At 41.2% G+C, this 25,138-nt stretch overlaps 1 protein-coding gene across 1 annotated transcript; it reads left to right on the forward strand.

Moving 5' to 3' along the window:
- On the forward strand, window positions 1-24,911 carry SPTY2D1 (SPT2 chromatin protein domain containing 1). Its single transcript, XM_002721371.5, has 6 exons — window positions 1-283; window positions 13,470-13,584; window positions 14,941-16,476; window positions 18,315-18,489; window positions 20,716-20,793; window positions 21,679-24,911. Exons 1-6 carry the CDS (start codon window positions 224-226, stop codon window positions 21,770-21,772), a joined length of 2,058 nt encoding a protein of 685 aa, XP_002721417.2. The 5' UTR covers window positions 1-223; the 3' UTR covers window positions 21,773-24,911.
- Window positions 24,912-25,138: the final 227 nt, after the last annotated feature.

A 25,138-nucleotide genomic window follows, 5' to 3' on the forward strand; every position in this document is an offset into this window, starting at 1 on the left:
TAAAAGCGGAAGTTACGCAAGGACTCGCGAGCGCCGCGGCGGCCCAGAAAGAATATAGGCCGCTGCGGGGGTAGGGGGCGGGCAGACGGCATTGGAAGGCGCCGGAAGTGGCCGCCCTGAAGAGGGGTGGGAGAGGGGCTTCCGAGGCAGTTCACTTGGCTGTAGCCGGGCGACTCGGTAAGGTGCGTCTGACTCCTTCCCGAGTGCCTGGCTTCGGCCGAACATGGACTTCAGAGAAATTCTGCTGATAGCTTCCAAAGGACAAGGAGTCAACAATGTGCCGGTAAGTGGCAGCTGGGGCGCCGCTGGAGGAGACCCCCGTCCTCAAGTTGGGAGTGTGTGTGGCCCGGAACTTCCAGGCAGCTACCCCCTCTCCTTGTCTTGGGGTTACACTCGGGAATGTGGGGTGAAGCGGGACTGGGACGCGAGGCGGGAGCGTTCCTGTGAGTGGGTTTCGCCGGCTTAGTTTGTTTGCTCTGCAACCCGGGCTTTGCGGCTTGGGTGGAAGCCTGCGAGCGAGCCGTGCCTGGCACTTAGTGGAATGGGGAGCGCTCAGTAGTTTCTGGCTTCGGCGTCAACTTCAGCCCAAAGGTTGAGGACTCGGAAGCGTGGATGTAGTGGAGGTCTAGAGGTTGTAGGGGACTTTGCCTGATAGCCTTTTTGGCTGTTTTTTTTGTTGTTGTTGTTTGTTTTTTTCCCATCTTCGGATGAAGCGTTGATTTCTAGAACTACTTCTCGGATTCGTGGCCCCACCCACTCAGCCAGCGGGGTGCTCGAGTTGTCTTACGTTGCAAAGGGGGAGTTTCATCTTTGATGTTGATAAGAGAAGTTTAGCAGCAGCTTCCAGGAAATCCTTGGCCCAGCACTACACTGAGGTGGCTGTGGCTTCCGTTGACTTGTCCAGATTGCAGTCTTTGTTTGAAATTTGGGTTCCGTTTGCTCAGGAGCTGTTTGCCTCTTCGTTAATACGCGGAGATCGGAGGAAAGACAGAATATAAATGCCTAAGTGCGGGAGTGTGCCTGGTTTACGGGCTTGTAGTTGTTTTGCATAGAGTCATTTCTGGATCCTCAGATGGTCCCCACAGCACAGCTGTAAGCCGATAAATTGCGTTGTGATACCTGCGGTTTGAGCACTGAGGTGAAACTCAGCAGCTCTGTTAAAGTCAATTCAGCTGGAATTTATTGAGCTCTCAGTATGTGCTCTGAATTTCCTCGAGTTTTGTATATTCCAGTAGTAATATTTTTTTCCTCTTCTGCCATTTTCCATCTGGCTGGTCCATTTTTTTTTAATCCCTTTGAAAATACTGATGTGAATATAATTAAACAGCTAGTAAAATGTATGTGTATCTCAGTCATCTCCCAGCCCAGGGACTTAGAATAATCATGCCCTGAGCCATGAGCAATGAGCTTTCCCTGCTGAAGCTGTGGTCGCAAACCTTTGAAAACCTGAACAGTAGAATTGGTGTCTGCATCTGTAAATTTCTCAATAAGTCACCGTTGGCTCTGGTAATTACTCATCTTTACATAATTTGATCCATATGTCATTCTAGATCTTCCTGAGTTCCAGTAGAGACCAGAGATAATATTAGCTTTGATGCCCAACAAATGTTCTGTGGAAGGCTCAGAAACTAATCATTTCTCATTCTATAAAAAGCCCATAGTAACTGCCAGGAGGAAAGCACACATAGGATCCTATAAGCAGAAAATTTCAAAATGTATGTGTATTTCAGAATACAGACTTTACCTATTTGTAGATTCACACAGTAAAAAGAAAAATAGTAAATTGGTAAAGTCATTTACAATGGAATATATGAATAAAAGGTATATATTTTATGAATAATGCTTCCCACCCCTCCCCACAAAAACTAGTAAGCCTAGATGTTTGATTTAGTTAGCATTATAATCCTTATCTTTTTACATGGAATTAAAGTCACAAAATAAACTATTCAGGAACCGAACAAGATGATAAGATATGGTTAAATTTAATCCATGATCTTGCTGTAACTTGATTCATCTAAATATTCTATTTACTCTTTTAAGTTTTTTTTATTTGAAAGCAAGATAGACATAAAGAGAGCTTGCCTCGACCTGGTTCACTTCCCAAGTGCCCACCACTAGCTGCTGGAGCTGGAGCCCAAATCCAGGAGCTGGAAACTGAATCCAGGTCTTCTGTGTGGATGGCAGGAACCCAATCACTCCAGCCAGAACTGCTTCCTCCAGGGTTAGCAGGAAGCTGCAGTCAAGGGCGGAGCCTGGTGATAAGGGATGTCTGTGTCTTGAGGTGTCTTCATCACTAGGCCTAATCTACTCCTTTCATTTTTTTTTATCAGTTTAAAGTAATTTGGATGCTTGCAAACATACAGAATGTTAACATAGGCCCTTATATTTGCATCCCATATTTAACATATTAATATTTTGCCATCTTTCCTATATTTCTAAAAAAACCTATTTGATGTGATTGAAGTCTCCCAGCTACCTATTACAAAATGTAACAGACATGTTGTACAGTAAAACAGATTATTGGAAAGCAAGTAAAGATAAGTACCTTGGTAAACTACTGTCCAAGTCAAGAGATACTTTAAGTCACAAAGACAGTGTCCACAGACCTTTCCCTGCTGTATATACATCCTGCTCAATATGAACTTGATTGAGTGATGGTCTGGGGACCACGGAGGCTTTGCAGTAACCGACAGCTAGGCTAGATCCCTTCTCTAGTGCTTGTTCCTTTTCCCCTTTGAGCCATCTTCTCTCGGGCCTTCCATTTGGATCCTGTCAGAGCTGGCACTCAGAATTTAGTCTTTGGAGTTCTTAGGTCAGACCTTTGACACAGAAAGGAAATCCAGTGACTAGTGATGATTGAACTGAAACCCAGGGGAGGATGAACTCTAACATCTATGTAGCCACACAGAGCTTTATATTTAGGAGATGTCTGTTGTGTCTGGCTTGAGGTGGTGCAGGTGAATGTTCCTATGTCCCCTTTTTTTTTCTTTTTTAAGATTTATTTATTTATATGAAAGGTGGAGTTACAGAGAGTGAGAGACAGAAATCTTCCATCTGCTGGTTCACTCTCAAATGGCTGCAGTGGCCAGAGCTTGGCCAATCCAAAGCCAGGACCCAGGAGCTTTTTCTGGCTCTCCCATGTGGGTGCAGGGGCCCAAGCAGTTGAGCCGTCCTCTCCTGCTTTCCCAGGCATATATTAATAGGGAGCTGGATCAGAAGTGGGATGCTGGCACTGCAGATGGTGGCTTTACTGGCTATGCCACAGCGCGGGCCCTATGACTGTCCCTTATCCAAATTGTTTGAACCAGGACTATTTCAGATACGGAATTTTTTTTCCTGATTTTTAGAATTGTTGGCATACACATAATCATAATCAGATATCTTGGGGATGGGACCCAAGTCCAAAACTGAAATTCATTTATGTTTTAAACATGCCTTATAAAGCTAGTCAAAGATAATTTTATACTTTTTTTTTTTAAGTAAGTCTGTCTTGACTGTAACCTGTGTCACATGAAGTCAGATGTGGACTTTTCCATTTGTGGCAATATGTTAGAATTTGAACAGTTTCAAAGTTTCAGCTTTGGGAGCATTTTCTGGAGTTTTTGGGTTGGGGAAGCTCAACTGGTACTAACATTTCCCTAGTTCTTTTCCTTTTCCTTTTTCAAATAAATTATCTAAAATGTTTGTTAAAACAGAATAGGATTACATCATGCCTAGATATACTAAGCACACACTCATTTCCCAGTAGAAAACTCAATACAAAATAACAGCATATCAAGGTGATATAACCAGTCATTGTCACTTACTTTGTTTTTATTTAAAAGAGAAAAGATATTTTTGGTAACTTTGCACTTGGTTTTTCTCCTTGGATTCCAGTAGCTAGCAGAAACAAAGTAATTGTCTTGTTTAATAGAATAGTAGATCTTAGAATATGGATTGTTACAGGTTTCATGTAGCTATTTTTGGCTTATGATACAGAAGATGTTAATGGTTTTTATCACAATCAGACTATGAAAATCATCACAAATTACTGAAGTTCTGGTGTGACCCCAAACCCAAAGGTAAATGGTATACCTTTGTGTGGCTACCAGGTATATAAGGATTTGGGAGTTTCTAGCCCCTTGAGGATAAGAACTACAAGTACTAGAAATGGAGCCCAGGGACTTTGACTGTGATGGCAAATTCAGATATCTTTAAGAGCTGGGTAGATACTGCAATATAAAATTTTAAAGTAGTCTATGTAAAAAGAAGCCTACAATTTGTATGGACCAACAAAAGTTTCTGCAAACATTTTTCAGATATTTGATCTCTAGTGTACTATAAATTAATTGCTCCTTACTTTTGGATCTGAAGATGGCTTGTCCAATGGCAGGGGAAGTTTTGGGTCTCTAGCCTAGAAGAGTACTTCCCAACCACTATTCTAGGGAGAGGGTTTTTTTTTAAAGATTTATTTGGAAGAGTTACGAAGGAGAGAAGCAGAGAGAAAGGAGGTGGGGGGGAGTATTTTTTGAAATACCATCTGCTGATTCACTCCCCTGATGGCCGGCCAGGGCTGAGTCAGGCCAAAGCTAGGAGTCAGGAGCTTCATCTGGGTCTCCCATGTTAGTGCAGGGACCCAAACACTTGAACCATCTTTTGCTGCTTTGCCAGGCTATAATAGGGGGCTAACTTGGAAGTGGAGCAGCCTGGACTTGAAATAGCACCCATATGGGATGACAGCTTCACAGGTGCACCAGCCCGAGAGAGGGTCTTTTAGAAACTATCTCCACAGGGATTCTGTTATTTCTCTTCCCCATCCCTACTTAGAGAATCTCTTTCTAGATAATAATGATAACAAAATAACACAGTGTTTAAACTGTGCCAGATACTGCTCTACTAAGCACTTTATGTATTAATCACCATAATAACCATTCAAGGGAGGTTATTTTACAGATGAGGAAACAGGCCCAGAGAGGTGAAGAAACTTGCCCAGTACCACACAGCTAATTAGTGGTAGGGCTAGTAATAGCAGAGTAGTAAATCTAATCCAGGCCAATGGGCTTCGGGGTTCTCGCTCATAATCACAACCCTGTGCTGAATGAGAAAAGTGTTTTGAAGATGGAATGGTGAGAAAGCTTGTCATCTGTACAGCCTGAGCTCCAACTGCAGTCTGATATAACTTTGGACAATAGCTATTTTTTAATGACATTTCCAGTGTAATTAAACTCTGATAGGTCAGAAGTTTAAAGAGCAAACCAACAGCATTTAGAAATTGGTAGGTAGATATTGACAGCCTGTTTTAGGAGAATGCCAGCATGATTAACAGAAATGGAGGATAAGGGGGAATGAAATAGGAAGTTCAGTTGTAGACCTGTTTGAGGTAATGGTATTATATCCAAGAGGAAGGTGGAAATTAGGGAATGTTGCTTAAGATTGAGATTAAAGAGCTAGCAATGAAAATGTTGGAGTTAAATTAGAAATAAGACATTGTAGTGAGAACACATTTGGACCTGAGTCAGGATGCCTGGATTCTAATTTGTACTCTGCTGCAAACTATGTTAAGTCATTGCCAGTCAGTAAACAGTTGTCCTGAGCTACTTCTAGAGAGTCTCTGAAGTACTTATCTGATATTTCAGTTTATAATCAGGTATTGTTTGGTAAATGCAATAACAATAAATTTTACATTAAGCTCCCATGGCAACCATGAATAGCATGCTTTGGAATTTTTTATTCATTCTTATACATTTAGCCCCCCAGCTAAGCAAGCTGAATACAAACCATAGATTTTCCAGGCCTATACTCATTCCTTAACTGTGATGATTGTGGCAAAAGATAGACTGCTGCGTAAGAAGCCAGCATCTCATTGGAGTGCCAGCTTAAAATACCGGCTACTCCACTTCAGATCCGACTCCTTGCTTATACACCTGGGAAGGCAGCAGAAAATGGCTCCAAGTGCTAGGGCCTGTGCCACCCATGTGGGAGAGCTGGCTACAATTCCTGGTTTTGGGCCTTGGCCTGGCCCACACTTGGCTTTTGCAACCATTTCAGAAGTGAACCAGCAGATTGACTCTCTCTCTTGCTTTCACTGTCCTGCTCTCTCTTGCTGTTTTAAAATAAATATTATTTAAAAAAATTTTTTAAATTGCAGTGATAAAGTTAAGAATTGATATTTCGATATTTATAACTCCTAATTTGAATAAAAACAAATCCTTATATAAAACCAGGAAATTTATATTTCTTTTCTTTTTTCTTTTTTTTTATTTTTATTTTTTGACAGGCAGAGTGGACAGTGAGAGAGAGACAGAGAAAGGTCTTCCTTTTGCCGTTGGTTCACCCTCCAATGGCCGCTGCGGGCGGCGCACTGCGGCTGGCACACCGCGCTGATCCGAAGGCAGGAGCCAGGTGCTTCTCCTGGTCTCCCATGTGGGTGCAGGGCCCAAGCACTTGGGCCATCCTCCACTGCACTCCCTGGCCACAGCAGAGAGCTGGCCTGGAAGAGGGGCAACCGGGACAGAATCCGGCGCCCCGACCGGGACTAGAACCCCGTGTGCTGGCGCCTCAAGGCGGAGGATTAGCCTAGTGAGCCGTGGCGCCGGCCTATATTTCTTATAATTACAACAATGTGCTATCTCCTGAGTAAATACTAGCTTTCAAGGAAAGATCGATTATTGATTTCAGCATAACATATGAAGTCCTCTCAAAAAGTTCATGGAAAATGAAATTGAAAGCTAAGTTTATTGAGGCTGGTGCTGTGGTGTAGTGGGGTAAGCCTCTGCCTGCGGTGCTGGCATTCCATGAGTGCTGGTTCCTGCCCTGGCTGCTCCACTTCTGATCTAGCTTCCTGCTAATACTCCTGGGTAAGCAGAGGATAGCCCAAGTAGGAGACCCAGATGCAGCTCTTGGATTCTAGCTTCAGCCTTGCCCAGTCCTGGCCATTGTAGCCATTTCGGGAGTGAACCAGCGGATGGAAGACTCTCTCTCTCTCTCTCTCTCTCTCTCTCTCTCTCTCTCCCCCCCTCCCCAACTCTAACTCTCTCTTTTAAAAATATAGATTTTTTTAAAAAAATAAAAAGTTTATTTTGGAGCAAAAACTTGGAAAGCCATGTATTTGAGGTGTTTTCAGAGGATTTATAGAAAATGTATGTTATGAAAAAAGTGTACACAGTTTTCAAAAATTTTTCTGCACCAAAATAAACTTTTTTGCTTAGTTCCCATTGTTCCACAAAATTTTTTGAAATACCATGTTTATTGAACATATACTTCCAGACTGAAAGTTCTTGGTTTTTTAAATTAAATTTTTTTTAGATTTTAAAAAATTATGACACTATACTTTCCTTCTTCCTAACTTTTCTAGCTGCAATTTGCAGTTGTGTGTGTGTGTGTATAGAATGTCTCCAGCAGATAACTTGCAAGGAGGGAAAGAGCATATTTGGGACCGTGGAGTCTGCCTTCTTCTGGGTGGCTGCCCTGGTCCTTGGTAGGATAGTGACTGTCCAGCTTTGAGCAGCCCATACCTAATTTTGTTCTGGTAACTGCAGTATAGTTTCAATGCAGGGAACACTTTTAAAGTGGCTTGATATTTTCTTGTTCGATTGGCTTTAGAATTACAAATCTTGGCAAAATCTCTTAACTGTATTTCAGTGGCATAAGTGTCACTATTGTGGATCATTCATTGGGGTCCAGCAGAATGACTGAGTTAGTTCACAGTATAATAAAATGGATATGCTTAGGATAAAAGAAACTCTTGTCCAGCTGTTTTTCATGTAATTCAAACAATGAAGCAGCCTGGTGTCTTGAATCAGATTCAGAATTGATGGGTGCATCTTGATCTGCTGCTGCTAGAGCTAAATATGGCCATCTGACACAGGGAGAAGTGCCAAATAGTTCTGCCTTACTAAATAGAATGCAATTTTAATCCTAGCCCGAGGCTTTTTTTTTCTTTCATACATGATTGCCTATTGGGTTACCTCTGTGGGGTGGCGGAGCAGCCTTACAAGATATTCTGATACAATAAATCTTTTGATATCAGGATGATTGCCACCTGCCTTCGAAAGGTCTAACCTGCTCAGTGTTAAGCTCATATACCCAAGAGAAATGAAAATATGCATTCCCATAAAACAGCCAAAAAGAGACAGTATGGATGTGCATTTGATGAATAAATATGTAGTATATCTATACAGTGTAGTATATCTGTTCACCTTACAGAAGAGTGGCATACTGATACATGCTACAAACACGAACCTTGAAAACATTGTACTAAGTGAAAGAAGCTAGATACAAAAAGCTACTGTATCAGTCAGTGTTCTCCAGAGAAACAGAACCAGCAGGATTGATTTTAGGATATTGATTGTGAAGGCTGGACAGTTTGAAATTTGTAGGGCAGACTTAGATGCTGGCAAATCAGGCGGAAATGATGCTGTAGGCTTCAGGTAGAATGCCTTCTTCCCTGAGAAACCTCAATTTTTGTTCAAGGCCTTCAACTGAATGGATGAGATCCACTCACATTATGAAGGGTAATTTTTATCCCAAAGTCAACAGATTATAGATGTTAACCACATCTACAGAATACCTTCACAGCAATGCCTCAATCCATGTTTGATGAAATAGCTAGGTACCATAGCCTAGCCTAGTTGACACATAAAATTAACTGTTACAGACACATACTTTCTGATTTATCTGAAATTCCAGAATGGGCAATTCTATAGAGACAGGAAGCAGATTGGTGGTTGCCAAGAGCTGAGGGGAGAGAGGTATGGCTAGTGACTGCAGGGGATAAGGAATTATTTTAGGGTGTGATAAATGTTTGGAAATCAGATCATGGTGATGATTGTAGAGTTACTAAAATAATTGACTTGTATATCAAAGGGAGGGATTTTATGATACATGAATTATATCTTAAAGATACTTTTCTAAAAAGAGACGATGATCTATGGTGATCCAGCTTTTCGTTTTTCTTTTCTTCTTTTTTTTTTTTTTTTGATGATTTCTAAGTTGTTACACAAACTTTACCTAAGAGAATTTTAATATTCGTTGGGTATCTGTGCCTTAAAGTATATTTTCAAGCTTCAGAAATACCAAAAAATACCTATTATGGCTTCATTTGTCAAATGAGATTAAGGTTAAGGTTAAGCCTCATCAAAGCAGTGTTGACCTTGCCCTACTGCTTGTTTTTTAAATTGTCTCCTAGCTTATCCACAAAGTAGACACATTATAGATACATTGTATTCCTTCTGTATTATAGGGACAGGACAAGAACTTTTTTGGGGTTAAATGTGAGGCCACATAACATTAGAGGCTTGTTTTGATTTTTTTGTTTTTTTAATGGCTGAATTTGAAATTGCATGTGAATTGATGAGAACAGGCATGTATACTTGGAAAAAAGCTAAAAAGTAGTTCTTTTTTTTTTTTTTTTTAAGATTTTTTATTTATTTATTTGAGAGGTAGAGTTACAGACTGAGAGGGAGAGACAGAAAGGTCTTCCATCTGCTGGTTCACTCCCCAAATTGTTGCAACAGCCAGAGCTGTGCTGATCCGAAGCCAGGAGCCAGGAGCTTCTTCCAGGTCTCCCACATGGATGCAGGACCCCAAGCACTTGGGCCATCTTCCACTGCTTTCCCAGGCCATAGCGGAGAGCTGGATTGGAAGATGAGCAGCCGGGACTAGAACCAGTGTCCATATGGGATGCCAGTACTGCAGGCAGAGGATTAACCTACTGCACCATGGCGCCGTCCCCTCAATATTTCTTAAAGAATAGTAAATATAGGCCTCGCTGGACCACGATTTTAGGTGATACACAAATACTTTTTAGTTTAATAGTTTTATATTTTGATATGAATTGAAAATTTTAACTAGGTTTTCAAGCCAAAGTCATTTCATGTGTAGTAGTCTTGAGATAAAGCTGCAATACTAGGTCATGCTGTTAGGTTTATATTTTTTTAAAATATTTATTTATTTATTTGAAAGTTAGAGTTACATAGAGAAGGAGAAGCAGAAAGAGAGGTCTTCCATTCACTGGTTCACTCCCCAGTTGGCCACAGTGGCCGGAGCTGCGCTGATCTGAAGCCAGGAGCCCGGAGCTTCTTCCACGTCTCCCACACAGGTGCAGGGGCCCAATGGCTTGGGCCATCCTCCACTGCTTTCCCAGGCCACAGCAGAGAGATGGATCAGAAGTTAGCAGCTAAGACTCGAACTGACGCCCTTATGGGATACTGGCACTGCAGGCAGCAGCTTTACCCACTATGCCACAATGCTGGGCCCAGTCTTACATATTTTTAAAAATTAGTAAATAATCATAGTCATGATGGCCTTTCTGCAATTTAATTGTGAGCTTTTTGTGGATAAGGGCTGGGTTTTAGGTTCTTTTCCGGGAAATGAGGGCAATTATATATATATCTAGATAGATTAGCAGTATTCTCAGTCTTTTTTTCCCTCTTCCTTTTTTTCTCCTTTCTTCCTCTCTTCCTTTCTTCCTTTCTTTCTTTCACAGGCTGAGTGGATAGTGAGAGAGAGAGACAGAAAGAAAGGTCTTCCTTTTGCCGTTGGTTCACCCTCCAATGGCCGCCACGGCTGGCATGCTGCGGCCGGCACACCGCGCTGATCCGAAGGCAGGAGCCAGGTGCTTCTCCTGGTCTCCCATGGGGTGCAGGGCCCAAGCACTTGGGCCATCCTCCACTGCACTCCCTGGCCACAGCAGAGAGCTGGCCTGGAAGAGGGGCAACTGGGAAAGAATCTGGTGCCCCGACCCGGACTAGAACCCAGTGTGCCGGTGCCACTAGGTGGAGGATTAGCCTATTGAGCCGCGGCGCCGGCCCTTTTTTTTCTCCTTTAAATATTGGGTCCCTATCCACTGTGGAGACAATCTACAATCAAAGATATGTACTCATTGAAGAGCCTCATTGTATTCCAGCTAAGGTGACAGGGAAAGAACTCTGGTACTATCTTGGGATTTCTGTTGGGGATGCATCAGTTCTGAGCATTGCAATCATACAGGATTTTCAAGTTGGATTAGTGCCTGCTCCTTTGGCCAGCTGCTTCATTGGTAGAGTAATTTAATTGGAACTTTCAGCCTGTTTCAAGATACTTTGTATTTGTCAGCCTTATAATAATCACAGATTCTTGGATTTCCTCCAAGAATTTCATATTTATTTGGGGAATACTTTTTTGGTTCCTATTTTGCTCACTTTATTCTCGTAGGTTAGTGTTTCTTTTTCTGCTAAGACAGCAGTAAGTTCAGTAGGTAAGAGTGGCATCTGCCTAACAGACAAAAGAAGGGAGGACGCTTTAAAAATCCTGGCCTATACATTGGAGGGTGAACCAATGGCAAAAGGAAGACCTTTCTCTCTGTCTCTCTCTCTCACTGTCCACTCTGCCTGTCAAAAAAAAAAAAAAAAAAAAAAAAAAAATCCTGGCCTATAAATTTAATGTGGAATGGTCTTAGAAATGAATCATCTCTGGCCGGCGCCGCGGCTCACTAGGCTAATCCTCCGCCTTGTGGTGCCGGCACACCGGGTTCTAGTCCCGGTCAGGGTGCCGGATTCTGTCCCGGTTGCCCCTCTTCCAGGCCAGCTCTCTGCTGTGGCCAGGGAGTGCAGTGGAGGATGGCCCAAGTGCTTGGGCCCTGCACCCCATGGGAGACCAGGAGAAGCACCTGGCTCCTGCCTTCGGATCAGCGCGGTGTGCCGGCCGCAGCATGCCAGCCGTGGCAGCCATTGGAGGGTGAACCAACGGCAAAAGGAAGACCTTTCTCTCTGTCTCTCTCTCACTGTCCACTCTGCCTGTCAAAAAAATAAAAAATAAAAAATAAAAAGAAATGAATCATCCCTGGTCTGAATTAACAGCTCTGTGCTTACCATACTTTTCTAATAGGTACTTATAAAATGGAAACCAAAGTTCAAATAAATGCTATCTCTGCCAGGATAATACTAGCACTTTTTTGAAGGATATAAAAGAATTTGTGTGACAAATTGATTTTAATGAACATAAGAGCAACAGTTAAAATTTAGAGACAGTTAGGCCCTTGGTGCTTAGATTTCTATGAAGAATGTTTTAGCTAGGGTTTGCTCCTAGTCTTTGCCTGTGGTCAAGTTAAAATATCATTTTTTTTTTATCTAAGCAAAAAACCCATATAGCCTTGAGTCCTAACTAAAACGTGGTAGTCAGGAGAGAAAACAGTTGTAAGACATTTTTCTTTCTTAAAAAAAAGAAATGTTTCTTTTATTTGAGAGAGAGAGAAGAAAGTGAGAGAGAGGCATTTGTTGGCTAGCTCACTCCATAGATGTCCACCATTGCTGAGGATTGGTCAGGCTAAAACAAGGAGCCAGAAAATTAATCCAGGTCTTCCATATTTGTGTGGCAGGGACTCAACTGCTTGAATCATCATGTACTGCCTCCTAGGGTGCACATTAGCAGGCAAGTGAAATTGGGATTGGAGCCAGGATGCAAACCCAGGTACTTTGACATGGAATACTGGCATCTTAACCACTATGCCAAATGCCTACCTGTTTTCCCTTGTTTGTTTGAAAAGCTGGACTTTGAAATGCGTAGTTCTGAGAGCTTAATTTTTTCACCAAAACTTTAAAACATACCCAAATAATTCACTTTTTTTTTTTTTTTAAAGATTTGTTTATTTGAAAGAATTACAGAGAGAGGTCTTGCATCCGCTAGTTCACTCCTCAAATGGCTGCAACAGCTGGAGCTGAACCGATCCGAAGAAGTCAGGAGCCAGGAGCTTCTTCCGGGTCTCCCACGTGGGTGCAGAGGCCCAAGGACCTTGACCATCTTGTACTGCTTTTCCAGGCCACAGCAGAGAGCTGGACCAGAAGTGGAGTAGCCGGGTCCAGAACTGGTACCCATATGGAAAGCTGGCACCTCAGGCCGGGGCTTTAACCCCCTGCACCACAGCACCAGCCCCAATCCAGTCTTTTGTAAGAGGTGATTTTTTTTGTTTTAGTAGCCTAATCCAGTTACCTTTTTTGAAAAGTTGCTTGAAGACACAAGCAATTCTTTGAATTGTTGATTAATGCATCAGTTGGGATATCACACAAAAACTGTACTTAAAATCATCCATGCATAATTAATACTGAGCCTTAAATTTCATAGCTAAATTTTAATATGTGTTTATGATCTTTCAGTTTCTTGATTATTCAGAATGAGTTTTTCAGTCAGTATTTAAACCTATAAATGGCTTGGCACGGTCCCTTATACGAAATGGGCTAACTCAGTCAGTCTGTGTGTCTATTTATTTAAAAGAGAAAGTGTTCCCATCAGCTGGTTCACTTTCCAAATGGCCAGCTGGCTGCTCAGGGCAGGGCCAAAACCAGGAGCAAGGAACTGTATCCAGGTCTCTCACAGGGGTGGGGGAACTCAATTACATGAATAATTACTTTTGCATTAGCAGGCTCCAAACCCAGGCACTTAACTGTAAGGCCAGACACCTGTGACTGTATTTTTTAAGTTAAAAGACTTATGATGTTTACTCTGTTTATTTTTAGAAAAGATATAGTTTGGCTGTGGGACCTCCCAAAAAAGATCCAAAAGTTAAAGGTGTCCAATCAGAAGCTGTACAAGCTTTTCTTAGGAGGAAAGAAGAGGAACTCAGACAAAAAGGTATGTACCTATAGATTTATTTTCAGTTTTAAAGTCTTCTGCCTTCTCATCTAGCTTGTACTTAACTAGTGAATGTCTATAAAAACATAATAGGCCAATAGGTTTGGGATGTGTGTGAAGGTTGGGGAGGAATTTGACTGTTGTTGGCTTTACATATGTTCTTGTGTTTGTCTTTTTGTATAGAAGTTTTTTTTATTCTCTTTTAGATTAAGAGCTTTTTAGGAGTTAGTGACCATGCCTTCTAATTGGCCATAATAGAACTCCGTTATTTGTTCTGAAATGGTTTCTACCTATTTTGTAATTTTTTTAATTAATAAAGGAATGCTATCTAAATAGTTTAAAAATGATTATTTTTTTATTTTTAAAGATTATTTATTTGGAAGGCAGAGTTAGAAAAAGGGAGAAATGGAGAGAGACTTTCCATCTGTTGGTTCATTCCCCAATGGCCGCAGTGGTCAGGGCTGGGTCAAGTTGAAATGAGGAGCCCGGGAGCTTCTTCTGGGTCTCTCATGTGGGTTCAGGGGCCCAAGTACTTGGGCCATCCTCCACTGCTTTCCCAGGCCATAGCAGAGAGCTGGATCATAAGTGTAGCAGCCAGATCTCAAAGCAGTGCCCATATGGGAAGCCACCTTCACAGGCAGCGGCTTTACCCGCTATTCCACAATGCCCGTCCTATGGATAATTTTTATTATTTTTTAAGGTTAATTTATTTATTTGAAAGGCAGAGTTAAAGACACAGAGGGAGAGACAGATCTCTCTGGTTCACTCCCCAGTGGCCACAACAGCCAGTGCTGGACTGTTCTGAAGCCAGGAGCCAGGATCTTTTTCCATGTCTCCCACATGGGTGCAGGGACCCAAGTACTTGGGCCATCCTCTTGTGCTTTCCCAGGCACATTAGCAGAGAGTTGGATCAGAAGTGGAGCAGCCAGGACTCGAACCGGTGCCCATATGGGATGCCGGCATCACAGGGGGCGGCTTTAAATTGGTAAGGTCAAGAAGTAATCTTACTTTGACAAATAAACTGATTAAATTTAGTTTAAATGTTCATTGATTCATGAAACAACTGTCAGGTGATTGTAACTATTCTCTAAACTTGGTGTATTTTTTTGGTATGAGTTATTTTCTATATTTAAATGTGTAAATAAGACTCCCACTTGATTCTTCCTAAAAACCCATAATATGTGACCCATTCATTACATAAAAATGACTCAGTCGATATTTGCTCAAATAACTTTTCATCTGATTCCTGGATGTCTGCAAACTGTAACGTGAACATTGATTTTGGCCACCTGCTGATTTCAGATGAACACACTACTCTCTGGAGATAGTGAAATGATTTTGTTTTGTCTCTTTTAGCCTTAGAAGAGAAAAGGAGAAAGGAAGAACTAGTGAAAAAGCGAATTGAGCTCAAACATGACAAGAAAGCAAGAGCTATGGCCAAGAGGACAAAGGATAATTTCCATGGTTACAATGGGATTCCTGTTGAGGAAAAGTCAAAGAAGAGGCAAGCAATGGAGACCCACACCAGCCAGACAGCAGACCACGAGTATGAGATGGAAGAGGAGGATGAATTCTTAGAATACAATCAAGCAGAGCCAGAGCAGGAGTATGAGGAAGAACAAAAGCCTCCCAAAGTTGAAAGCAAACCAAAGGCCCCCCTTAAAAGTGCCCCACCACCCATGAACTTCACTGATCTACTCAGGCTGGCTGAGAAAAAGCAGTTTGAACCGGTGGAGATCAAGATAGTAAAGAAAGTAGAAGAGCGACCTATGACTGCAGAAGAACTTAGGGAGCGAGAATTCCTTGAGCGAAAGCATAGGAAAAAGAAACCTGAGACAGATGTGAAACTACCTCCAACTGTGTCCAAAAAGGCACCTTCTCAGAAAGAGAGTGTGAGCACAAAACTTAGCAAAGGTTCTGCGGACAGGCACCCTTCTTCAAAGGGAATGCCGCTTCCTCAGGCTGAGAAGAAATCCAGACCCAGCACGGCCAGTGAGAAACACTTAGTTTTGTCTTCATCCAAATCCATGCCAGGAGAGAGGACCAAGACAGGATCTGGCAATAGCTCCCAACCCTCACTTCGTGAAGGCCATAACAGACCTGTTTTTAATGGGGCTGCAAAGCCCCACTCGAGCACATATTCACCAACTGTCCCAAAGACTTCTGCCAGTGGGACTCAGAAACCTGCTACTGAGCACAAAGCCAAAAAATCTCCTTCCCATCCTAGCCATTCCAGACCTGCATCCATGGGCTCCCCACACAATAAGGTGAAGAGTCCAGGTGTCAGGCAGCCAGGCAGCAGCTCCAGTTCAGCCCCTGGACGACCCAGCCCAGGGACTCCTAGACCCACAGTCAATTCTGGCCCAGTGCCCAGGCGCCAGAATGGCAGCTCCAGCTCAGGACCTGAGCGATCAGTCAGTGGGACCAAGAAACCAGCCAGTGACTCAAAACCCTCTGGGCGGACAGTCAGTGGTGCAGGTGGCCCTGGACGACCTGCAAATACTGCAAATGGCCCTGGGCGACCCATCAGCAGCTCAGGAAGTGCTGGTAGACCTATGGTCAGTTCTGGAGGCCCTGGGCGGCCTATGAGCAGTCCACATGATCTTCGACGGCCAGTGAGTGGCTCAGGTCCCCCTGGGCGGTCAGTCAGTGGCCCTGGACGATCCATAAGTAGCTCAGTTCCAGCTGGACGGACTGTCAGTAGTTCAGGCCCTGGAAGACCAATGAGCAACTTGGCACCTGGGCGAACAGTTGGTAGCTCAGGTCCACCTGTAAAGCCCAAGTGCACTGTTGTCTCAGAAACAATTTCTTCCAAGAATATTATTAGCCGGCCCATCAATGGACAGATGAATGGAATGAAGCCATCCCTAACTGGCTACAGATCTGCCCAAGGTAAAATTGCCCTTCACTCTATAAATAAAGAGTATGTATTTGTCACTAGGAAATTGGGAAGAATACTTTCTGTTTTATATAACCAAGGACCCTATTGAACCCTTTCATGTTCTCCTTAATGTACTCTATCTAGTGTTGATAGAATCCTGATGATTGCCCTGTGGCTGAGTGTACCTTTATTATTTGTGGCTTGAAAATTTGTTTAGAAGAGACTTACTAGGGTCCTGTCATTACCCCTGCAGTGTCCCCAAGAACATTAAACATAACTTTGTGATTGTGAGACAGGGTGAATGTACATGTCGTACATGGTTCAATGAGTCAATTATTCTTCACCTCTTTTTTTTTTTTTTTTTTTTTTTTTGACAGAGTTAGAGACAGAGAGAAAGGTCTTCCTTTTCTGTTGGTTCACCCCGCAAATGGCTGCTACGGCTGGCGCGCTGCGCTGATCCGAAGCCAGGAGCCAGGTGCTTCTCCTGGTCTCCCACGCGGGTGCAGGGCCCAAGCACTTGGGCCATCCTCCACTGCGTTACCGGCCACAGCAGAGAGCTGGACTGGAAGAGGAGAAAACGGGACAGAATCCGGTGCCCCAACCGGGACTAGAACCCGGGGTGCTGGCACCACAGGCAGAGGATTAGCCAAGTGAGCCGTGGCGCCAGCCTATTCTTTACCTTTTTATGAGGACTAAAAAGAATGGCCTTCAGAGTGCAATTTTAAGCTTGAAGCCTTTTGGGACATTCTTCATTCAACAAATATTTGTTAAGTACTATTATGTGTCAAGAGCTATTTTAGACTGTTCTTGTGTTTCTGTCCCTTTTAATGGATAGAATCAAGGTCTTGCCTACTGGTCCTTAAGGAATCTACTATCCCAAGGTACAGTAGGCTCATTGGTGGTGCCTGCTAGCTGCTAGGTTTTGGTTGCTTTATGATAAAAAGTATTCATTAAAGCACTTTGCTAGGCATCATGGAGAACGTAAGAGAAAATCACTGATGGATTCCTTGCTTTAAATTTCCTAGTTGATTTTCAATTAAGGGCAATTTTGCCACCAAAGGTGACATTTGGCAGTGTCTAGAAACATGATTATCACAACTGGGACAGGAAACACTACTGGCATCTACCGTGTAGAGGATGCTGCTACCAAACAATGTATGAGATTGGCTGCACAACAAAGAATTACCTGGCCCAAAATGTCATAGTGCTGAGATTGAAAGACTGAGCTAGGGAGACAAGCCATGCATATTAAAAATAACTTAGAACAAAAGGAGAGTCTGTAATCAAACTTGAAAGTAGTTGTTCCCAGATGCTGTTCTATTGATCAGTGCTTGTCTTGTGCTAGGTTTTTAATCAATCTTTTGGCTAAATGACAAAAATAAGGATAATGTAGTGAATTTTTCTTATGGTCAAGCTTACTCATTTTGATCAAGTATCCACAGTTCTGAGAATCTCATACTTAAAATTTTATAATGTAATCTGGTGTTAGTAGGTAATAGGGTGCTACTTTTGGAGTCTTTAAAATTAAAAGTTAATGGCTATATGAAAGTTTGTGGATTTTATTTTATTTAGAAATTTTATTGATCTTTTAAACCCAGAAGTGTGGGTACTACTAAGCTAGAAAATGTAAGAAGACATTGCCAGTAAGCCCTGGGATAAACAGGAGTTTAATTACTTCTGGATACCATGACACAGCAGGGATAATGTAGAAATGACTCTATATGGAGGGCCAGCTGCTCATTCTGTGTTTTTAGCATACTGTCTTAATTTCTCCTCAAAGTTTCAATTTATATAGAATTCTGTTGGAGCTGTTTTTAATTTTCTTAAAAATAATGATTGCTATTCTTAGGTCCTCAAAGGCTTCCTTTCCCTACTGGTTATAAGAGGCAGCGAGAATATGAAGAGGAAGATGATGATGATGATGAATATGACTCTGAAATGGAAGATTTTATCGAAGATGAAGGAGAACCTCAGGAAGAAATATCTAAGCACATTCGAGAAATCTTTGGCTATGACCGAAAAAAGTAAGGCTAAAGAAGATTTATATAAATGATAAACTTTTATTTTTAATAATTTGCATACTAGGGGAGAAAAAACTAATGGTAGAGGTACTGAACATAATTCTTAACTAGGAAATTTTGGGTGGTTAATATTTTAGAGTTGACTCAGAATACTTTGTGTAGTTATGTGCAGGAGTGCCAAAAATACCCTTTTGAAACCCTTGTCCTTATATCGTGTATTTAATGAGTTTGAAGCAGCTTAGCACAGTAGAAATAAATTGGTTTTGAAGTCACAAAGCCATCCACAGGGCAATATGAACAGTCAGTCTGATTTGACACTTGCTTTTCTTTGGTGTAAAAATTTTGCTGCTTGAAACTTTGGTCCCTGGACAGTAGTATGGAACTAGCAACATTGACATGTCTAACTTCTTACAAATGCAGGTTCTCAGGCCTCATCTTAGAATTACTGAATCTAAATTCACTTTATTAGATCCTCATGATTCATTCACACACACACATTAAACTTTGAGAAACTTAGGAAAGATCAGAGGTTGAAATAAAACTGCTACTTCAGGTATATAAAGTTGAGTAAATTATTATTTTTTAAAGATTTATTTATTTGAAAGGCAGAGTTACAGAGAGAGGTGGGGAGAGACAGAGAGGTCCTCCCATCTACTGGCTTATTCCTCATATGGCTGCAACGGCCAGGGCTGGCCTAGGCCAAAGTCAGGAGCTTCTTCCAGGTCTCCCATGTGGGTGGCAGGGGCCCACATGGGAGCCATCTTCTACTGCCCATCTAGGCACATCAGCAGGGAGCTAGATTGGAGGTGGAACTGTTGGGACACAAACTGGTGCCCATATGGGATGTGTCTGTCCCCTTTTAAAAATATTTTAAATCTGTTTGACACAGAGACAAAATTGAGCTACCATCTACTAGTGTACTCCCCAAATGCTCTCAGCAGCCAGTTGAAGGCAGGAACTGGGATCCCAACCCAGGCCTCCCAGATGACTGGCAGGAACCTAATTACTTGAGCCTTCACTGCATCCTCCCAGGATCTACTTTAACAGGAAGCTGGAATCAGGCAACAGAGCAGAATTGCATCCAGGGACACTCATGGATTGCAGGTGTCTTAACTGCCAGATGCCTGCTCCTAGCTATATGTTCTTGGTCAAGCCATCAATCTACCTAATTCATTTTACTCCTAAAGTCTTTTTATCTAAAATCATAAAGATCTCATGATGGCCCTAAAGCTGAACTGAGAGTAATAGATACAAAATAATTTTCACATGTATTATGCTTTCTGGATTTTTATCAAGTAAACATAGGTGAGTTGAGGAAGCGGGAAGCATACTGTTGGATTGGCACCTTCCTGCACCCGAGGTTTAGGAATAGTTGCCTTTTTTTTTTTTTTTTTTTTTTTTTTGCTTGACAGATAGAGTCAAGTGACAGTGACAGTGAGAGAGACAGAGAGAAAGGTCTTCCTTCCGTTGGTTCACCCCCTAAATGGCCGCTACAGCCAGAACTATGTGAAGCCAGGAGCCAGGTGCTAGATTCTTCCTGGTCTCCCACGTGGGTGCAGGCGCCCAAGCACTTGGGCCATCCTCCACTGCCTTCCCAGGCCACAGCAGAGAGCTGGACTGGAAGTGGAACAGCCGGGTCTAGAACCTGGCGCCCATATGGGATGCCGGCACCACAGGCAGAGGATTAACCAAATGAGCCATGGCGCCAGCCCCAGGAATAGTTGCCTTCTGAGGATACCAAGGAATCAATTAAATTGTCTTTATTTTGGAAATCCTCTTGTCTCATCCTTTACCCTCTCTTACTCCCTGGCAAGAAAGGAGGAGTAATGGGTTTGATTTAAGGGAGATACTGACTTTAAAAGAAGATGGGGGTGAACACTGGGCACAGTGATTAAGATGCTTGGGACACTCACATCCCATCTTGGAGTTTGGGTTCAAGTTCCAGCTCTACTTCTGATCCAGCTTCTTGCTGATGTACATCTTGGGAGGTAGCAGATGATGGCCCAAGTAATTGGGTCTGTTCCACCCATGTAGGAGACCCAGGTTGAGTTACAGGCTTTCTAGCTTCAGCCTCACCCAGCCCCAAGTATTACAGGTGTTTGGGGAGTGAGCCAGCAAATGAAAGATTTTTTTTTTCTTTCAAATGAAGTAAGTTTAAGTTTTAAAATGAAAAAAAAAATGTAGTTTTTACAGAAAACTGTTTTTACAATTTTGATTTCTTCTTACCAGATACAAAGATGAAAGTGATTATGCCTTACGTTACATGGAAAGTAGCTGGAAAGAGCAGCAAAAGGAAGAAGCAAAGAGGTAAACAACACATTTGCATAAAAATATCCTAAAAATTCTTTCCTGCTTGCTACTATAGTTGCACCACTGTGAACAGGGGTCTTGGGCCACACAGTTACATTGCTGCGTGCTGGCTGTAGGGCCTTTGACAGATTCCTGAGCCTTTCTAAATGTGTTGTCATTTGTAAAATGACAGGACCCTGCTTTACTCATTGAGGTATTGTGAGGGTTAAGACAGTGTTGTACCAGGCGATTCCTGCAGTGCCTCACATCTGTGGTACACAGTATTAGAGACCTCCCCTGATCTTGAGGCATTTTCTTTCCTCATTGGATACCTCTCAGTCTTGCTAACGTGTAACATTGCTGGCCCAAGGCACCACGTGAAGGTCTATTAGATTCCCTTTGCCTGATTCATTTTTGGCTAATTGATAGTAAAATGAACATTATTTCTGGGATAGAGATAATAAGTGATTTTTTAGTTTATAATATTAATAATTAGTGCTTATTAATTATAGGTGAATAATTCACCATAGTCTCAACGTTGCCACAATACTAAGCCTCTTTCTCCCTTTTGTTCTCCCCTCCTATAATTAAATAAAATACATTTATGTGTTGGAAAAGAATAAGAATAGGATGTTATTCAGTGAACGTTTCATGTTTGTTTTTAAAAACCTTTGAGGTGAATTTATATTTTATTTAATGGGAATATTTTATTATATGTGAGATCTTTTTTCTTTGCTTTTAAAAAAAAATTCTAGCTTGTGGGTACTGTCAGGTAAAGCCTAGAGGTGTTGGGAGTGAGTCAGCACAGTCCCTGAGCTCCCAGTAGAAATTTCACTCCTGCTTTTTACAGAAAGTGCTCATCTCCTGGGTACTGACAGATTCTCCTAAAATTCTTTTTGACAGCTTACGACTGGGTATGCAAGAGGACTTAGAGGAAATGAGGCGTGAAGAAGAAGAAATGAAACGTCGAAAGGCCAAGAAGCTCAAGAGGCATTAGTTGCTGCTTTTATTTATTTTTGTGAGATTCCTGGAAATACTGCTGTGAGGATTTCCTGCCTTTAGACTAAAGACGCTCCCTTACTGGTGTAGATTTATACTTGGGTACTCAAGGAGAAGGAATGCATATTGTCATTTGCAGGCTGTCATTTGAGCATAAAGTACTTTTAAGTACTTTCCAGGGTAAAATCTATAACACAGATGATAAAATGCCCACTATGTGCTCTTATGAAGTTAACTGTTCGCAGATGCCAGCCTTGATCCTGATAAGCTATGCACTCTAATGTGGGGTCACTCTGCAGTCCTCCAACTTTTATTGTTCCTTTGCTACTTTAAAAGGAAAAAAAAAAAAGATTGCCTCTGAACTTCTCTAATTCTTCTGCTGATATGTGAGTAGGGCCCTCTTCAGCTCCCAAACTTACTGTCTTTATAAAGAAACTGGCCTTTCTATGAATGTTGCCAGCAATAATGTGGCCTGTCTTAATCTATATGTTTGGATTCAGAACTTGAAAATGTAGAGTAGGCTTTATAATTATCATATGGATGTCATCCCTGTGATTCTGAAGTACAAAGTAGAATAAATTCTATTGTATTCTGTACTACTCAATGGATTGGATGCTGAGCATTCTTATTAATTTAGGTGATTGGACAACTAACAGAAATTTTTCCAGGTTAAAATACAAGAATATTCTCTTCCCAGTTTTCCTTTCAGATTTATTGTTATGTTGACTTTCATGTAATATACAAGGTCACTGTGCTGATTGATTTTTTACCTTACAAAATTCATTTTTATATTGAAGAAAAAATTATTTTATTCAAACATTAGATTAGAAAGAGTAATAGTTTAAAAAATAAGGAAGTGACATGTGAGGCTTCCCACCTCCCTACTTATAAAAATACTTCGGAATCCCAAGGTGCCCCGGTACCTTTTGATGTTAATGACTTTGCATTTTTAGCTTAAAATTCTTAGCAAATATTAATGGCAAAAACCAAAAACTAAATTCATCTGTATCAAGAGTACCAACTTCTCCTTTTGCCCATATTGCACTTTTATTTCAAACTATGCACTGTGAAGAAATTTTTTACCCCAGGTAGAAAAGCGGATGTTCCCTGTTCCTGCTGTGTTACAGGGCTGTGGAACTTTCTTCACTTTCACCCTTTTAAAGTCATATCTATTGACTTGCTATCACTTAAGCCTCAAGTCCAAGCAATTCCAATCAGGCTGACCTAGGATCTGGCTGGAAGGAGGCCACATCTCAAGGATCAGCAACAGAAGATGAGACGTGATAATGCTAGAGAGCATTTGTCCTTGACTGTAAATACTGAGGTTGGAGGCAGTTGAAATTAAGATGATAGGGCAATTCTATAATTCTGGCTCTCTTAAGCCACTGGACAGTAGGGAACAGGAATAGTAGTAGGGGTTGTCCTACAAAGAATCCTTACTCTTTAACAGGTCCAAATGTGTTTTATGTATTCCTTTTTTCCATAAAGTGTATTTATTACAGATTTTATCATTGATAGTCTCCCTTAATGGGACCATATGACCCTGTCCTTTAACACTGACTTAGTTTGAATTGACTTTCAAATTTTGAAAGTGTGAGGATTTGATTTTAAATTCCGTAGAAGTTATCTTCATTGCTAGGAGTGACACCCTTTCTAACTCTCCACAACTGTCACACAAGTAGCAGAAGAGCCTGTTGACTTCCTCTTACCCATCTCAGTTACCATCAATGAAATCAATTAAGGGTAGTGTGATATTCCATTTAATAAATAGGTCTAGAACAGTATTTCTTTTGCCATTATTTATATGTTTCCCCTTTCAAAAGTATTTTTGGGGGTGATTTTTTTTCTTTCAGTGTCAGATTATGAAATCTAATTACAATCAAATTCTTGTTATAGCTGAAAGGTTTCCAGTGGCATAAACTTTATGATAATGGTGCAGTTTGTACAGAAAGGTACCACTGTGCTAGATTAAATCTCCAGAACTTAGTAGGAAGAGTCAGGTTGTAAACCTTGTATGTCTATTACTTCTGATGCTAATTTGTATAAATATAATAAAACTGTACTGTGACTTTCATTTTTTTTAAAAAAGGAAAGTTATGAGTGAATCTTTTAACAGTCTTGGCCTTGTTGTCAAATCCTGTCTTCCATTCTGTTCTGCACTTCCTGACCATTCTTAGAAAAAGCTCACAAGCCTTTGAAGAAACTGGAATTGGCTGTTATTTGATCAAGGTTTACAAATTAAGTGCTTAATTCTTCATGTATCATCTACTGTTTTGACTTTCAGATTTTCTTAACATTTGAAGATGTGCCTTTTCTTGGGTAATGTTAATCACGAATGTAGTAATGTTATTTCACGATTGTAATAATGTTACATGATCATGGGTGTGGCATTCTCTAACTCAATTGATGTGAACAGAAAGTAGTTTTCATAAAACTCATGGCTCTGATTGCACAGTCCCACTTGCTTTCGATGTTACATCAAAGCAAGGGGCACTTTTCTTTTAAAGGCTACTTTCAGAACTTGTCTTTGTATTTTCTCTAAACTATAAATGCATTATGTCCATTTGGAGGCCAGGGTACCACATGTCACAGGGAGCCTTACATGTGTGCCGAGAGAAGGTTCAAAGACTGTTAACAAAAAAGAAAGTCTAAGGGAATGCAAAATTTCATTTTCTAATGGTAATCCCCAAGATTTTCTCCAAAAAATAAATTGTTGTTTTGCATTTTGTAACTTAAAAGCAGCTATTAGTACATTTCTGAGATATAGCAGGAGACCAAAACATTTTTGGAAAGAGAATAAATATATGAAGAGAGACTGGTTGTTTTATTTTCAATGTGCTGAATATATTAGACTACTATTTATTTTGTGAATGGATGTTATCAAATAAATATCCAGGTGTTTAGTGTATGATAAGATGGGATATATAGGTTTTTTTGGTATTACTAAATCCATCATGTCTTTTACATAATGGACAAATCAAGTTAAAAAAAAAAAAACCTTTTACATAGCTTAGCCTGTTTTCTGGTGCTGTTGAACTACAAGAGAAAATACTTTTGCATATATACAGGTGAAAGTTTTTTTCAATTTATGTATACAAGACATTGTAGGCATTAAAGATATTTTATTGATATTTTTACTGGTTTGCATTTATTGGTCAAAACTTTGAACTGTTCCTTATCTCAGTACCCTGAACATTTTCCAATTAGAAATTTCAGTAGACTTGTCAGACTTAAGATAGTTTGTCTCCTGCACCCATTCCTGCGCAGTCTCCCTTACACATTCATATCTGCTCAGCCCCTCCTACCATTGATCTCTCTCCTCTTCCCCCACCAGCTTACACAACTGTTCTCTGACAGCCAAGTT

The sequence above is a fragment of the Oryctolagus cuniculus genome, chromosome 1 (genome assembly GCF_964237555.1).
Source record: "Oryctolagus cuniculus chromosome 1, mOryCun1.1, whole genome shotgun sequence".
Classification (NCBI taxonomy): Eukaryota; Metazoa; Chordata; class Mammalia; order Lagomorpha; family Leporidae; genus Oryctolagus; species Oryctolagus cuniculus.